General features: G+C 36.5%; 1 protein-coding gene across 2 annotated transcripts in view; it reads left to right on the forward strand.

Moving 5' to 3' along the window:
- Nucleotides 1-6,644: 6,644 nt before the first annotated feature.
- LOC150037849 (putative inactive ATP-dependent zinc metalloprotease FTSHI 5, chloroplastic) overlaps nucleotides 6,645-17,403 on the forward strand; it is a 33,317-nt gene continuing 22,558 nt past the window's right edge. The window contains exons 1-7 of one of the 2 annotated variants that reach the window (XM_090310520.1): nucleotides 6,645-7,777; nucleotides 11,291-11,762; nucleotides 11,954-12,154; nucleotides 12,227-12,520; nucleotides 12,617-12,886; nucleotides 13,873-13,962; nucleotides 14,045-14,176. In XM_090310520.1, the coding sequence (XP_090166646.1) occupies nucleotides 6,789-7,777; nucleotides 11,291-11,762; nucleotides 11,954-12,154; nucleotides 12,227-12,520; nucleotides 12,617-12,886; nucleotides 13,873-13,962; nucleotides 14,045-14,176 (2,448 nt within the window). In that variant the 5' untranslated portion in view covers nucleotides 6,645-6,788. Of the gene's footprint in view, nucleotides 7,778-11,270; nucleotides 11,763-11,953; nucleotides 12,155-12,226; nucleotides 12,521-12,616; nucleotides 12,887-13,872; nucleotides 13,963-14,044; nucleotides 14,177-17,403 lie in introns of both variants that reach the window. The other variant, XM_090310521.1, reaches the window with a different exon arrangement.

Genomic DNA, 17,403 nt, shown 5'->3' on the forward strand with positions numbered 1-17,403 from the left:
TTTGACATTAGTTTTCATTTAATTTCTTGTTGAAATTTGTAATTGCTCACATGTATATGAGCTTTAATGTATAGCAAAGGGTCTGTAAAAATTAAGAGTTGAACTCATAGCATACTATGCTGTGAGAATTAAGAGTTGAACTCATAACATAGTAAAGAGTGAAGAAATTTGACTAAGTGTCCAAACTATGCTATGAGAATCTAGTGTTAAAGTCACAACATAGTAAGGAATGAAAAAATTTGACTAAGTATCCAAACTATGCTATGAGAATCTAAAGTTAAAGTCATAGCATAGTAAGGAATGAAGAAATTTGACTAAGTGTCCAAACTATGCCATGAGAATCTAGAGTTAAAGTCACAACATAGTAAGGAATAAAGAAATTTGGCTAAGGGTCTAAACTATGCTATGAAACCATGCGATGAGAAACCATAAATTTAGGGTGGACGCATAGCCATGGTAAAAATGAATGCATAACACAGTTTTAGGTTGGAAATTTGGCTAAGTGTTGGACAACATATGACACAACAAGTGAGGAAATCATGGGGATTTGAGGATTGAGAATGGGAACTATGCTATGAACACTTAGAAAAATAATCAGAAGATAAGAACCATGTGTTCAGATGATGTAACATGCGTTGAGATTGAGTATTCTTTGGCATTAAGGAACAAAATGACAGCAAGGTGAGTTAGATGGCTCAACCAAATGGAATCTTGGCCAAGCCAAGTAGGAGGTGGATGCATGCATGCATAGGATGAAGAAGGAGAAGACACCTCAAGCTCACGTGCAAGTAGGAGGTGGTATGAAAGTAGGTGGTGGCACAATGAGATGAAGACACTTCAAAATTTCACAAGAAGGAGGTGTCATGAATTGGTGATAGTAGATGATGACAAGGATGATTTGGAGAGCCTATAAACACCCCGAAAGACTTTCATTTCACCACACAACTCAAAGTCCTCCCAAAAAAAGGGCTTAAAAGAGAGGTGGGAGACTAATTAGGCGTTGAAAAGGTACCATTGGGCGTCCAAAATGCTGTTTGGGCATTGAGATTATCCTCCAGGCATTAGGAATGGCTGCCATGCGTTCACCTGGATCTGAGGAAAGTCAAGTTTGCGTCCACATCTGAAGTTGTTAGTCAAAGGGCTAGTTTTCACCTGTTAGGGTTAGTAAGGAAAATTTGGGACTTAGAAAGTGTTCTAAGGTCAGTTTAAGCTTAAACTCAATATTTTAAGTTTTTTATGAATCCTTAAAGGCTTGGGATTTGGGGAGACATCAGAAAAAGCACCAGAGACTTAGGAAGAAGAGTTGATACCGGTTAATTGTGAATGATTATTTTAAAAAGAAAATCTTGATTAAGTAAAGTTTTAGAAATTATGTTTTTATGCTTTGAGTTATTTGAAACTCTAGATTGAATGTTGAGCTAAGATTCCCAAAAGAAATTTTTTCAATCCATGAAACCTAGTACCAAGACGAGAGCTCTATGTACACATACGATGAATGCTATGCATTGAGTTGGTACTAGGTTATCATGAGTAAACTAGAGCATGTAACAAATATTTGAACTAAATCAAATAAATTGTTAAGTTAATTTGTTGAGTAATGAACCGTTATACATTGAGTTTGTTCTTTATGGATAACTAAGAATAGAATAATTGGGTAATAGATATCTCAAAAGGGTAGTATCTGTTGTCTTCATGCCTCATTCGGGCGAAAGAGATGAGCTTAAAGGGGGGGAGGGGTGATACATTGTCTGTTAATAGGATAATGGATCCTCAATATCGCCATATGATATGACGATTAGGGTTTCTGTTAACCCATATAATGAGCAGATGAGTTTGAAACACTCTCACTACGCCGAGTCTCCCTCAACTCTTGTTGATGTACTAGCCCCTTCAACAACTCTTGTTGAAGTTTCAATAGTTTTATTGGAAAGTTCATTCAACACAATCTTACTGCATGACTTATGCTCTATGATGTGGTCCTCTTCCAAAAAGTATTTGTTGACACAAATACTTTATTCTTTTTAGGATTAATAGATGTAACCACTCCCACTTTCTTTGGGATATCCGAAAAATAGGCGCAATTTTGAATGAGCAGTTTATTAGGATGCCTCAAGCATATATGCTGGGTAACCCCAAATGGTGAAGTGTTGTAAACTACCCTTACGACCTCTCCATAATTCTAAAGGTGTTTCAGAAACACTTTTGGATAGAATATTGTTCAAAATACAAGTTGTAGTCATTACTGCATAACCCCAAAATAAATCAGGTAAATGAGCATAACTCATCATAGATCGAACCATGTCTAACGAGTATCTTTTTCTCCTTTCTGATATACCATTTTGCTGAGGTGTACCAGGTGCTAAGAGTTGGGATGTGATTCCATATTCTATCATACAGTGTTGAAATCTTAAGTCTATATACTCTCCACCTTGATCTGATCGAAGTGTTTTAATGGTTTTACCTGATGAATTCTCAACTTCAGCCTTATAATAATCTTTGAACTTTTCAAGATCTCTAGACTTATGTTTGCATAAAAAAAGTTAAACATACCCATATCTCGAATAATCATCTATGAAAAAGAGGAAATATTCAAATCCGCCTATACTTTCCTTGGGATAACCAACAAATGGGCGCAATTTTGAACGAGCAGTTTCTTAGGATTTTCCTCAAGCATATATGCTAGGTAACCCCAAATTATGAAGTGTCGTAAACTACCCTTACGACCTCTCCATAATTCCAAAAGTGTTTTAGAAACACTTTTGGATAGAACATTTTTCAAAATACAAGTTGTAGTCATTACTACATAACCCCAAAATGAATCAGGTAAATGAGCATCATAGACTGAACCATGTCTAACAAGTATCTTTTTCTCCTTTCTGATACACCATTTGGCTAAGATGTACCAGGTGCTGAGAGTTAGAATGCGATTCCATGTTCTATCATACAGTCTTGAAATCTTAAGTCCATATACTCTCCACCTTGATCTGATCGAAGTATTTTAACGGTTTTACCTGATGAATTCTCAACATCGACCTGATAATACTCTTTGAACTTTTCAAGAGCTTCAAACTTATGTTTGCATAAAAAAGTTAAACATACCCATATCTCAGATAATCATCTATGAAAAAGAGGAAGTATTCAAATCCTCATCTTGTCTTCACATTCATAGGATCACAAAGGTCTGAATGTACAAGTTCCAAGGGTTCTTTGGCTCTGTGACTTTTTCCAATAAAAGGCCTTTTTGTCATTTTGCCTTCAAGGCTTGACTCACATACTAGTAAAGAGTTTTCTTCTAACTCGCTTAGAAGTCTACTCTTAACCAATCTCTCAATCCTATTGAGATTTATATGACCTAATCTTAGATGCTAAAAATAGACATTTTCCTTAGGACAAATCTTTTGCTTTCTATGATAAGTTGTTGTAATCCTAAACATTTTAGTGTTTAATAGCGTTTTAGATACTAACGGCCTTAGCACATACAAACTACTATCTAAGTTTGCTAACAAATATTAACACCATTATTGTAAATAAATGTTCTATTTATATTAAAAGAAATAGTGCATTGTTGTTCAAGCAATTTATATATATATATAGAAATAAGGTTTCTTTTTCATACTAGAAACCACATACGCATTGTTCAAAACAAGAAAAGATTTCAAAAAGAGTAATTTCACGCCTCCCACTGCAACATTTGAGACGACATGCCTTGTTTCGACTTACATCATCATCTTGCCAGTCCCCATGTGCTGGCAGGAACTAATTCTCTTAAAAGAAAAATAAACATGATTAGTGGTCCATGAATCAATTATTCATGCAAAATCATCATTCTCCACTAAATAGGTTTCCAAAACTAGTAAATCATACTTACATTGCTTGGCCTTATTTTTCTCTGCCAGATACTTGGGACAGTTCCTTTTCCAATATCCTTCCTGGTCGTAGTGAAAATATTTTCCCTTGGCAACGCTGGCTTTTTTTGCCCTTATGGGTTACAACAGTGTTAGCTTTATTCCTTTAACCTTCCTTCTTCTTCTTCCGCTTTTTAGTGTTAGATAAAGAAGATATAGACTTATTTCCAGAAGTCGAACCTCTGTAGAACTTCATCGAGGAAGTGGTAACATTTGCCTCTCTCTTTTGGCCATTGACTTTCATCACGGACACAAAGTGTATAGCTCATTCAGGAGGGTGGTCAAGGCATAGTCTAGCTTGTTCATAACAATGTTGCCACAGAATGGCTGGAAACTCTCTGGTAGAGATTCCATAATAAATCTAACTTCACTGGCATCATCAATGACTCATTTCAGGCACATAAAGTTGATCATCATATTGAGAATGTGTTCTTGCATTTATATCCCCTTTTGCATTCGAGCGTTAAAAATGAACTTTAGAGCATCGTACTTGATCTATGAGGATAGTTATCCAAACATCTCTCACAATGAATCCATAATCTTGCGTGCAGTGACCATGGATTCATATTTCTTTGCCAAGACTTCAGTTAAGCTGATAAGAATATACGCTCTGGCCTTTTCATTTGCCTTTACCCAGCATTTCGAGGTACATTTTGAGCAAGAACTTGATGACACTTCTTGAGTAGGACAAGTCTTAAGTCATATATGATGAGTACAGTGTTGATTGTATTTTTTCAACTAGTGTAGTTGTCACCAGTTAGTTTATCAACACTAAAAAGATTTATGGTAGCGTTAGTCAAAATGAAGTTTGCTGAAACCAAACAAATTGTCTACATTAGTTACATGCATAAACCCATTTCAAACCAATCAAGTTAAGCAAAATTTTAATGTACCCTATGTGACATCTAATTTTGCAATGACGCTTTAGCGAGTTAGAGCAAAAGCCACTGAAGAGTGATCAATTATCCTTTCACTGAATTGAGACACTTTTAACCAATCATTACACTAGAATAAATTTTATTCCTATAGTGATTAGTTATCATTATTCGGTCAAGAAATTATTTACTTAACAATTTCTTGTAAGTGTAACCTTGCATTTTAGACCCTAGAGTTCTGCCTCAGTGAGCCAATCAAAGAGAAAAATTGATTGGGGCAAAAACTAAAGATATCCTATCTATTTATGGAGTTTGTGATCAATTTCATGCAGACACTTTCTGAAGGAGGGATACAAGCAGACGGTGCCACGATGCCGAGCATGAAACTTCATAGCAAACTAATGAAGGAGACCGCAACGTGTGTGACACATGTTCCTCTCTCACTTACTATAAACACTTTCTCCATTCACCTTGGTATTGATCTATACAAATGCCTTTCGAAGGGGGACACAAGTGGTGTCACGAGGCTGAGCATAGATTGCACGATATGAACTTTTAGGGAGAATAAGAAATTGACATATCATATAAATCATTTTCCTCCCACTAAGTGTTTTAAACCTAGGGTTCTTTACTTAGGTAAATTCGACTAATAATTTATCTAAGTCCATTGTTATATTGGTCCAATATAGTTCTTATATTGGATAGTTTAACAATATATTATTATAGTTCATTAAACACTTTAATAAACTAAATCATGTATTGCATGCTTATAAAATATTTGTCTAATTCACCTTTCAACTCAATTTTTAGGTACGGGTGTTCCGTTTCCGTCAGCTTAAATACCCCAACCTTAGATAGAATCTTGCTTAGACAAAGGTCCCTTACAGACAATTATTTTATAAATTTAATCTTTTATTTTTTTTAATCTATGCTATTAAAAAGAAAAAAAAGATTAACCTATTTCTAATCATATTAGAAATACTTTAATATGAGTTTAGGTGAATTTAGCCCTATGGGCCAAAGCATGTATTTAGCATGTCCTGTTCATCACATTTAGAGGCTCGACCTCAACTTCATCCTTGACTGAGGAGGTTGGTTTGGGGTTTTGATCCAAACTATCTTATTCTTAAGGCCCAATAGGTCGTACCAGGCTCTATTCACCAGACAGAGAGTGTCGTATTTAGCCTCGTCCTTGGCCGAGGGCAAAGGCGAAGAGGTTGATTTGGGCTTTTGACCCAAACTATCTTCTTCTCAAGGCCCAAATATGTTGTAGTATGCTCCATTTATCAAATAGAGATGGTCGACCTCGACCTTATCCTCTGCCGAGGCCATGGTCGATTGGACTACTTTGGCTCAAAGTCAAACTAACCCTTTTCGTTTAGCCCATCCCATCATTTTGGTCATGTTGTTGGTATGTTTGCTATCATTTTCTTGGTCCGATAATTTCCTCTTCTTCGTTATATTGCTTTTATCATTTAGCCCAAAAATCACCCATAAAATAACAAAAATAATATTTGTTAGTATAAATGGTGTTCTATAAGCTTAATTTTAAAGAACTAAAATAAAAACCAAATGATTACTAGACGAAGTTTAAATTAGCCCTAATGGTTGATTTGGATTGATGTATCCCATTGGTTAATCTTTATAATTAATAAAAGAATTAAATTAGCAATGAACTCAAAAGTTTAAGTTGATGGATTAATTCACTCCTTTTGATTTATCACAAGCATTAAAATCCATAAATAAAGATATGAAATAATTTTTGCTGATTTGAAATCCTAAAATTTTAAATAATTATAGAGAAACACATAGGGAAGACCGGAAAACCATAAACCCAAAAACCCCTTTAACCTCCCTCCTTCATCCATTTCCCCATTCTCATTCATTAGCTAATCCCTGCACTCATTTCCCTTTCTCACTCATCATCTACCTTCCCAAATGCTAACCTTCTTCATTTCTTCCGCACCAATCTCCTTTTTCTGCTCCTAATTTCCTCAACACCGTCCTTATGGACGTCATTTTTGCTTCTCTCCCATTACCCAACAAATCCCACTCTCAACACTCTACTCTTTTCAGAACCAGCTGCCCAACCCGCACTCGCCGATGCAACTTCATATTCACCAGAAAATGCGTCAATTCCGTCTCAAATGGCAACCGGCTACAATTACTTGGCTTTCCAACACTTCCCAGAAGCTTGAAGGCTTTACAAGAACATGGAGAAGCTGACGAACCCATTTCGGAGGACTTTAGTCCCTCAAATTTGGTTAGTTTGTCTGTACATGATAACAAGAATGATGGGACTATGCTCAATTGTATTGCCAAACCAATTGCGTATACATTGTTTTGTATTGCTGTTGGATTTGTTCCTTTTAGGACGGTTAAAGCTCCTGCAATTGCAGCTCCGGTTGTTGGGGAGAGGGTTTTGGATAAAAGAACCAATGGGGAGGCGGTTGAATCGAACATGAGGGGTCATGAGTACTCAGACCGCACGAGACAGTTGCTCGAGGCGGTGTCAGGTGTATCGAGGAGTATAGAAGAGGCTAGAAAGGGTAATTGTAGTGTAGAAGAGGTGGAGACGGCATTGAAGGCTGTGAAGTTGAAAAAAGAGGAACTGCAAGGAGGGATTTTGAATGAGCTTTATATACAACTGAGGGAACTGAAGAGGGAGAAGGCGGGTTTAGAAAAGAGATTGAAGGAGATTGTTGATGAGGTGCTGAAAGCTAAGGGGGAGTATGAGAGGTTGGTGGAGGAGGGGGTTAGTGTTGGGGAGGAAGGGAGGGCGAGGATGGGAAGGTTGGAGCAGATATTGAGAAGGTTGGAGGTGGAGTATAATGAGAGATGGGAGAGAGTAGGGGAGATCGGGGACAATATTTTGAGGAGAGAGACTGTAGCACTGAGTTTTGGGGTGAGGGAGCTATGCTTCATTGAGCGGGAATGCGACCAACTAGTGAAGAGGTTTACCCGGGAAATGAGAGCCAGAGGGAAGGATACTAACAGGTACAAGCACAAACTTAACTTTATGTGATGTTTGTCCCTCTAATACTTTCAAAGAACTCATATGTTGGAAGCGTGTTGTAACTTTTAATGGTTTACTTCCATACACAGATCTCTTAAACAAAACCATGTCATGGAGCAAATCTCTCCAGATCTTTAGCCTAATTACTTGATGTTCTACCTTAATTTCTTATTAAGTTTTTTATTCCTCATCAGGATGTCAGCCTTCTGTAGCCTTGAAGGATGAGTTGACCATTAATTTTTTCTGTATATTTTCAGTTTTCTTATGAACTACAATACTGATAGTGAATGAATGTTTAAAATTGATTTTGAAAAAGCATAAACCATGTGAGTTGGGAGTTTTTGGATAAAGTTTACCGGAAGAATGGTTTTGGCTTCAAATACAGGATGTGGATGTGGGGCATTGTCTGATGTCTTTGAATCTTCCTATTTTGATTAATGGTGAATCTAGGGGCATGTAATCAGGCTAGAGATTCTTCTTCTTCATTTTTTCCAATGCTCGGTTTCTTACAGAAAAGAAAAAAAAGAAAAAAAGAAAAAAAGAAAAAAAGAAAAAAATGGTTAAAAGGACAAAAGGAAACGAACGTAAAAAAATTCTTCCTCATCGAAACTTCAAACTGCTTGACGCAGAATCAAACTTACGGATCAAGAGAAGTAGAGAAAGGAATTGACTTGTTCTGTGTCCGCATTGGAACAGTAACACCATTTTGATACAAATTCTATGCTCTCTTGATGGCAAAAGAAAAAAAAAAGAAAAAAGAAAAAAAAAATATTTTTTTGGTTCAACATTCTCAATTTCACATTGTATTCATCATAATAGTTAGTGTCCCAAGTTGTTCACTTACGAAAGGGATGGAAAAGAAAGTTATTCAAGGTCTCGAGATAGGGGAGGGAAATGTTCATGTTTCTCATTCAATGTTTGTCGAAGACACCACTCTCTTTTGTTTAGAAAGAAAGGAGTTGTTTTGAAATATTTCTCTCACTATTTATGTATATATATATGTAGATATATGTGTATATATATATATATAAGGACATGTATATATATGTGTGTGTGTGTGTGTATTTGGAGAAAAGCTTGCTTCACAGTGAGTGCTTACCTTAATCGAGTTGGGGTTGAAGATGAATAAATATAAGTGTTTAGTCCTAAAGTGGAAAGCTGGGTCTTCTTGGTGGGTTGTGAAATATGGTCTTTTCCTTGGCCATAACCCTAGATGTATTTCTTGTTTGGGATCTTGTGGTGGAAAAGGTTTAAAAATGTCTCTCCTCTTAATCCAGATTATCCTAAGCAGCATTCCAATTTATTTCCTTCCGTTGTGTAGGATCCATGTGAAGGTTACCAATTCCTTGGAGAGGCTTATGTGAAATTTCTTATGGGAAAGGGTGGAGGAAGGAGAGAGGCTATGTTTGGTGAATTGGGAGGTGGTGGTGGAGTGTAGGGGGCCAGGGATAGGGAACTTAAAGGCACTTAATGAGCTTATTGGTAGTGGCATTTCCCTTGTTAGTCTGATACTTTGTGGAATGTGTTTTTTATGAGTAAACTCAGGCCCCATCCCTTTGAGGTGGCTTTTGAAGAGGGTTTGGAGAGGTACTTCCAAAATTTCGTGGAAAGCTGTTGCTAAAGGGTTCCCTTTTTTCTCTGAGTGTGTTCATTTTTCTGTGAGCGATGGGCTGAACACTTATTTCTAGGAAAATAAATGGTGGGTAGATAGACCCCCATGTTATTTGTTTCCTTGCCTGTACCATATTTCTACACTATTTTGGAAGTTCCCTTTCTAATAGAGAGTCGATTGATATTGTGGCCCATTTACCTCCATTGGAGGACTTTTCAATTTTTTTGAGGGAGAAGGGACATTCGTTTTTAGAATCCTAGTCCTTCTAAAGGCTTTTCTTGTAGCTTTTTCTTTCTATAACGGGTGAGCCCTTCCTCCTTGAGCCCCTAACTTTTCCTCGCTTTGGAAGATCAAAATTTCATAGAAGGCTAATCTTTTTATTTGACAGTTCCTCCATGGCAGTTGGTAGAGTTAATAACTTGGTCAACACTCAATAGTTCACTTAATTGTTCCGCTACTCTTCAACGTAAGCTTCAACAACACTACTTTTACATCTAAAAAAGGGCAATCGGTTGGGATTTTAATAACAACCAACCCGCATACAAGCCCACTTCAAGAACCATAACAACCAAGACTCGAGATAATATAAGAAGAGTCAAGATTAGCTAAAAATACACAAGAATGGCCAAGAACAAACAAGATTGGCCAAGAATAAGCAAGATTAGCCAAACAAGAATGGTTTATATTCCTACATCAGGTTGTAGCTTCAGAGTGTTGGGACTTCTTCCTCATTTCCCTTTCATGACAATGGCTCCTTTTTGTGGTTGACTAGCTTTTGTGCTATTTTATGGGGTCTTTGGAAAAGCAACAATAGAACTTTTAGAGGGCTTGGAGAGAGGTGTGGCCGTCGTCCTTGTAAGATTTCATACTTCTCTGTGGGCCTCCGCATGTAAAAGCTTTTTGTAATAACCTGTTAGGCCTCCGAGTGTAAAAGCTTGGAGTATTTTTTTAAATTAGAATGCTTTTATTTCTTTTCATAATATTTTTTGCAATATGTTGCTTACCTTTGGTATTTTGTATTAGTGCTTCTTACATAGGTTTCTTGAGCTTTGAGCATTAGTTTCTTTACATTGTTTCAATGAAGAGATTTGTTTCCTTTTCAAAACAAATTACACGTTAGGTCTTGTTATGCTTGATTGGAGTTTTCTTTTTTTTTTTTTTTTTGGGGGGGGGGGGGGGGGTTCATTTGATCTCAATAAAAGTTGGGTTAATTATAAAAAAAAATGTTAACACAGCTGGTTTTGAGTGGAATCCTGTCTCATTATCGTTTTCTGCTTAGGATTCTTGATTTGATTAAAGCTCAATTAGAAAAGAATCAAAAGATCATTAGAGGCCTTTTGTGAATGTTACCGTGTTGAAAGCTACAGAGAAGGGTGGTCTGGGATAGGAAAATTTGTTTGCAACTAGCCTTATTTTGCCAAGTTTGCAGTCTTTATTTTAGTTTCCTTTCATGTACTTTGAGCATTAGACTCATTTTTATTAATTCATTGAAAAGTCTGGTTTCTTTACAAAGAAAAAAAAAAAAAAAGAAAAGAAAATAACCCTTTGCAACTGCAAAAATTCTAAGAAAAATTTGCACGCGAGGCAAAAATTTTAGGAAAAAATTGCATCGGGATTTTTACTTTTGAATTGACATTGCATTGTAAATGGTTTATATTTTAGCAATACGTTATTACATATATCACTAAACATTTTCCATGATTTTTAGCCATCTAACTTGCTATATTTGTAATGATAATATGTGCTTTTGTCTTCTTGATCCTTGTCACACGATTTTATTTTTTTTGAATTTGTGGTACTGGTGTTTCCCTTTAATGAAACTCTTTTGACATAAAAATAAAAGATTTAAATTTTATTACCAGTTTTTTCTTCTTTGTTGCAGAATGCCAAAACAACTTCTTACAAAGCTGTCTAAAGATTATATTAAAAAAGATTTGGAAAATACGCAAAGAAAAAAGTTGGAGCAAAGTATTCTTCCAACTGTGGTGGAAGGTGTTAGTCTTGGAAATTTTTTAGATCAAGAAGCAGTTGATTTTGCCCGACGTATAAGTGAAGGTCTTGAAGATTCTAGGAGGCTGCAGAAGAACATGGAGGCTCGTCTGAGAAAGAACATGAAAAGGTTTGGTGATGAAAAACGTTTTGTTGTTAACACCCCAGAGGATGAGGTGGTGAAGGGTTTTCCAGAAGTTGAGTTGAAGTGGATGTTTGGCCATAAGGAAGTTGTGGTTCCTAAAGCTATTAGTCTTCAGTTATTCCATGGCTGGAAGAAGTGGCGTGAAGAAGCTAAGGCAGATTTGAAAAAAAACCTACTAGAAAATGTGGAATTTCGTAAAAAATATGTGGCCCAGAGACAGGTATGGTTAAACCATGCACTTAATTGATATGTATGGGATCTTTGTATTTCATAATAGAGCTTTATATTGCCATTATTTTTCTGTAAAATATTTTATTCAAACTTAGCTACCCTTAACATTTATGGTAAACTTTTTTTTCTTGACAAAGATATCGTTACCCTTGCAAGTAAGCAGCTATATTCTAATTGCAGGAACGCATTCTTCTTGACCGAGATAGAACTGTAGCAAATACTTGGTACAATGAAGAAAAGAAACGATGGGAAATTGATCCAGTGGCTGTTCCCTATGCTGTGACAAAGAGGCTAGTAGATCGTGCCCGAATACGGCATGATTGGGCTGCCATGTATATTACACTAAAAGGGGATGACAAGGAATTTTTCTTGGACACTAAGGCAATCCACAGATACATTGTGCTCTTTAATTGTAACTTATTTTTATAATTCTAATCTTGCTATCTCATTCAGGAATTTGAAATGCTATTTGAAGATTTTGGAGGTTTTGATGGGCTATATATGAAAATGCTCGCCTGTGGTATACCAACTACTATTCACTTGATGTGGATCCCATTCTCGGAATTGGATATCTATCAACAGTTCAGCCTGAGCTTAAGGTTGTCTCAGAGTTGCTTGAATGCATTGTGGAAAACTAGAGTTGTTTCGTATGGGAGAAGTTGGGTGTTCGAGAAAATAAAAAATATAAATGACGACTTAATGACAATGATTGTATTTCCCACTGTGGAGTTTTTAGTCCCTTATCCGGTATTAGATCTTTCATTTAATTGTTTGAGACTATTTGTTATTCAAGATATTTGTTTTTGTTTTATGTTTCCAACTATTGTTATTATTCTATGACAGTTGAGACTCCGGTTAGGGATGGCATGGCCAGAGGAAATAGATCAGACCGTTGGTTCTACATGGTACTTGAAATGGCAATCTGAGGCAGAAATGAATTTTAAATCTAGAAAAACAGATGGTTTCCGGTGGTTTTTTTGGTTTATGATTAGAAGTGCTATATACGGATATATTTTGTTTCATATCTTCTCCTTTATGAAGAGAAAAGTGCCAAGGCTTCTTGGCTATGGACCAGTTCGTAGGAATCCAAATTTGCGGAAGTTGGGGAGAGTGGTAACTTACTACTTATTGATTGTTAGTTATAGATATGCTTATGATTTGGACATGGTGTTGGTTAAGGCAACATGGAGAACTTGGGTGTTTGGGTCCCAACTTCAAGTGAGTGGAGTGGACTATTATAGCCCACTCCATGTTTGGGGCTCCAATCATAATAGTTGGTGTTTCCAATTATTATAACCTACAAATGATTATAATATTACTATTTTAAATCTCTCTTTATTATAATGTTTGCCATATATTATGATGTTTATTTCCTACTCATCATCTCTTTCCTAATTTGTTACAATATTTACTATTTACTACCTAGACTACAACAGTCTGCACTCATACACAGTCTATTATAACTTAGACTAAAATAGTCTATACCCTAAACACAAACTATTATAACTCATAGACTATAATAACCAACTCAACGCTTCAAACACTTTCTAAATTTTCTCTGTTGCCTTTTTCATCATAATGATGCATACATGGTGTCAAGATCTCATTGCCTCTATCATTTAATGCTTGTGTTCTGTGATGAGTATACTAATTGTTTTCACGACATTTTGTTTGAGAATACACTGGAGTCTTGGAATCATGCCATTACATCTTTTATGATAGGAATATCGATATCCTTTACATTAAGGACTTGGATATTTGGCTCATTATCTACTGTGTTGCAAATACTATACTTTTTTGACCACTTGTCAAACATTTTCACTTTATAATTTTTGCTGGCTAATGATGACTGTTTTAACTTTAAATATTTGCTGGCTATTAACAAGTTCTCATTCATGGATTTTATTCGTGCCGTGTGTCTCTGTCCTGAACCACAACAAAATGTTGATGATAAATATTGTGTAATTAACCTTTTTAGTCGCAGTGTTGGTTGTACTGAATGACCTTTTCTAATATTTTCTTTAGAGTTGGACCAACAATGGTTTCTATTTGCAGTTGGACACTCAGTTGACAATTCTAATTTCATTGCTATTCTGCAGAAATCCTATCTTAATTATAGGAAGAGGAAAATCAAACATAAGAAGCGGGCTGGTGTTGACCCAATTACACGTGCATTTGATAGAATGAAGGTTAGAGCCAAATGCTAGAGTTCCTACTGTTTTTCTTCTGATAACTTCTTAAATATATTTATGATCGGCATGTGATTTGCAGAGGGTGAAAAATCCACCAATACCTTTGAAAGATTTTGCTAGTGTTGAGTCAATGAGAGAGGAGATTAATGAAGTCGTGGCATTTCTACAAAATCCTCGTGCTTTTCAAGAAATGGGTGCACGTGCCCCTCGGGTATGTTTAACTGATGGTAGATAGCTAGTTCCTCAAATTCCTCTCGGACATATTTTCCTTCTATATTTCTACCTCAACAGTTTTTTTCTTTTTCTTTTTCCTTCTTTTTTTGGGGTTGAATTTCAACAGAAAAATGTTTTGGTAGTTTACGTTACTGGGTGATAGTATTACTCACTTGATTAAAGTGCCATATGGTGCTGGTTTGTGGTGGCCATTAGGAAGGCCAAAACTGTCGAAATTGTAAAACTCTTAGGTTTGAGAAAGAATCAGAATACTTTAGTCATTCACCAAAGATATGAATATATATACAAGTGTACAAAGCATAGAAAAGGAAAATATCACAAAAGGAAAATATCACAAAATATTTACAAGAATGGAAAATCCTAATTATAGAATTATAACACTCCCCCTCAAGTTGGAGCATATATGTTAATCATGCCCAACTTGTTACATAGATAATCTATACGTCTTACTCCAATGCTTTCGTGAAGATATCTCCTAATTGTTCTCCAGTCTTCACATATCCTGTAGATACCAACCCTTGTTGAATTTTCTCACGTACAAAATGGCAATCAACTTCAATATGTTTAGTCCTTTCATGAAATACTGGATTAGACGCAATATGAAGTGCTGCTTGATTATCACACCACAACTTTGTCAGTGTGGTGATTTCAAATCCCAACTCAACAAGAAGTTCATATATCCAAATCTATTCACACACAGATTGTGCCATTGCTCTACATTCTGATTCTGCACTTGAACGTGACACCACATTTTACTTCTTACTCTTCCAAGAAATAAAATTACCACCAACAAAAACACAATACCCTGAGGTTGATCTTTTGTCTTCTTTAGTTCCTGCCCAATCAGCGTCTGAGAAACATTCAATATTAGTATGACTATAATCCTTATATAATAAACCACGTCTGGGAGTAGCCTTCAAATAACAAAGAATCTGTTCCAATGCAGCCCAATGATCAACTGTAGGGCATGACATGTACTGACTCACAATACTTACTGAATAGGCTATGTCGGGTCGAGTCATTGTAAGGTAATTAAGTTTTCCCACTAACCTCCTATATCTTTCAGGATCTTTTAGCAATTCTCCATCTTTTGTGAGCTGTAAGTTGGGCATCATTGGGGTACTACCTGGCTTAGCCCCTAGCTTTCCTGTTTCAGTCAACAAGTCAAGTACATATTTTCTCAGTGATAATAGAATTCCTTTCTTGCTTCTTATTACCTCAATTCCTAAGAAGTATTTCAACATGCCCAAATCTTTTGTATGGAATTGACTATGAAGAAAGTTCTTTAGAGATTGGATACCTGAAGCATCATTACCAGTAATCACAATATCATCCACATATACAACTAACAAGATGACACCACCCTCAGATCTCTTAAAAAAGACTGAATGATTTGACCTACTCTTCCGCATTCCAAAGCTTTCAATCACCTGACTAAATTTACCAAACCAAGCTCGTGGGCTCTGCTTTAATCCATACAAGGATTTATGAAGGTGACACACCGTTCCATTCTCCCCCTGAGCAACAAACCCTGGTAGTTGCTCCATATACACCTCTTCTTGAAGATCACCATGAAGAAATGCATTTTTAATATCAAGCTGATGTAAAGGCCAATGATTGATTGAAGCTAATGAAATAAACAATCTCACAGATGCCATTTTTGCTACAGGAGAAAAAGTATTAGCATAGTCAACGCCATAAGTTTGTGCGTAGCCTTTCACTACGAAGCGCGCTTTTAACCAAGCAACAGAACCATCAGGATTGACTTTAACTACAAACACCCATTTGCAACCGATAGCCTTCTTTCTTGCAGGGAGAGAAACTAAATCCCAAGTACAATTATCATCTAAGGCAGTCATCTCCTCCACCATTGCGGCACACCAACCAGGATGAGACAAAGCCTCATGAATAGTTTTCGGGATGGATACAAACTCTAAAGATGCAATGAATGAACATGTGGAAGGTGACAAATGATTATATGAAACAAAAGAGGAAATAGGATGAGTACAAGTACGTTTACCTTTACGAAGAGCAATAGGAAGATCAACACTCGTTTCTGGATCCAATGACGAAGAAGACTCTGGTACAAGGCATGGAACTGGAGGAGGTTGTCATCGAGTATAGACCTTAACGATGGGAGGAAGAGATGAATCAGGAAGAGTAGAGATAGCCACAGGAAGAGATGAATCAGGAAGAGGATCGAAAAGAGAAATAACTGTGTAGACAAGGAAATCATCCTCTAATTCCTTATGCTCCCCCTGACTCTTATTCGAAGAGAAAGACGGTGATGAAAAAATGGGGTATGTTAAAAAAATGTGATATCAGGAGAGACTAAATATTTATTAAGACTAGGACAATAACACCGATACCCATTTTGGACACGAGAATAACCAAGGAAAATACATTTTAAGGACTTTGGATCCAGCTTGGTATGCTGAGGCCGAACATCCCGAACAAAGCAGGTACAACCAAATATTCTGGGATGAATGGGAAACAAATGTTGCTTGGGGCATAAAGTACGAAAAGGTATCACCCTTAAGAATGGAAGAGGGCATGCGATTTATTAAGAAACAAGCTGTGGAAACAGTATCAGCCCAAAAGGATTTTGGAACATGCATCTGAAACATCAAAGCTCTGGCTCTCTCAAGGAGATGACGATTCTTTCGTTTTGCAACCCCATTTTGAGATGGAGTATCAACATAAGAAGATTGATGAAGAATACCATGGGCATCTAAATAAGACTTGAGTATATGAGAGAAATATTCCTTAGCATTATCACTCCGTAGGATTTAAGAATACCACTAAACTGAGGTTGAATTTCGGCATGGAAGTTACGAAAATGAGAAAGTAACTCAGAACGACTTTTCATTAAATATAACCACGTAACACGAGAATAGTCATTGACAAATGTAACAAAATACCTAAACCCTCCTTTGGACTCAACAGGACAGGGACCCCAAACATCAGAATGGACTAATTCAAAAGGAGCACTAGCTCGTTTATTGACTTGAGGATACGAACTCAAACGATGAAATTTAGCAAATTGACATGACTCACAATCGAAAGAAGACAAATGTTGAAGTTGTGGACGAAGACTCTTCAACACAGAGATAGATGGATGACCCAAACGACAATGCTCTTCAAAGGGAGACGACACGCTAGAGCATGTGATGGCCGTAAGTGTCTGTGGTTCAAAGATGTAAA

This window comes from Benincasa hispida, chromosome 2 (genome assembly GCF_027475165.1).
Source record: "Benincasa hispida cultivar pf3 chromosome 2, pf3_genome.v1.1, whole genome shotgun sequence".
NCBI lineage: Eukaryota > Viridiplantae > Streptophyta > Magnoliopsida > Cucurbitales > Cucurbitaceae > Benincasa > Benincasa hispida.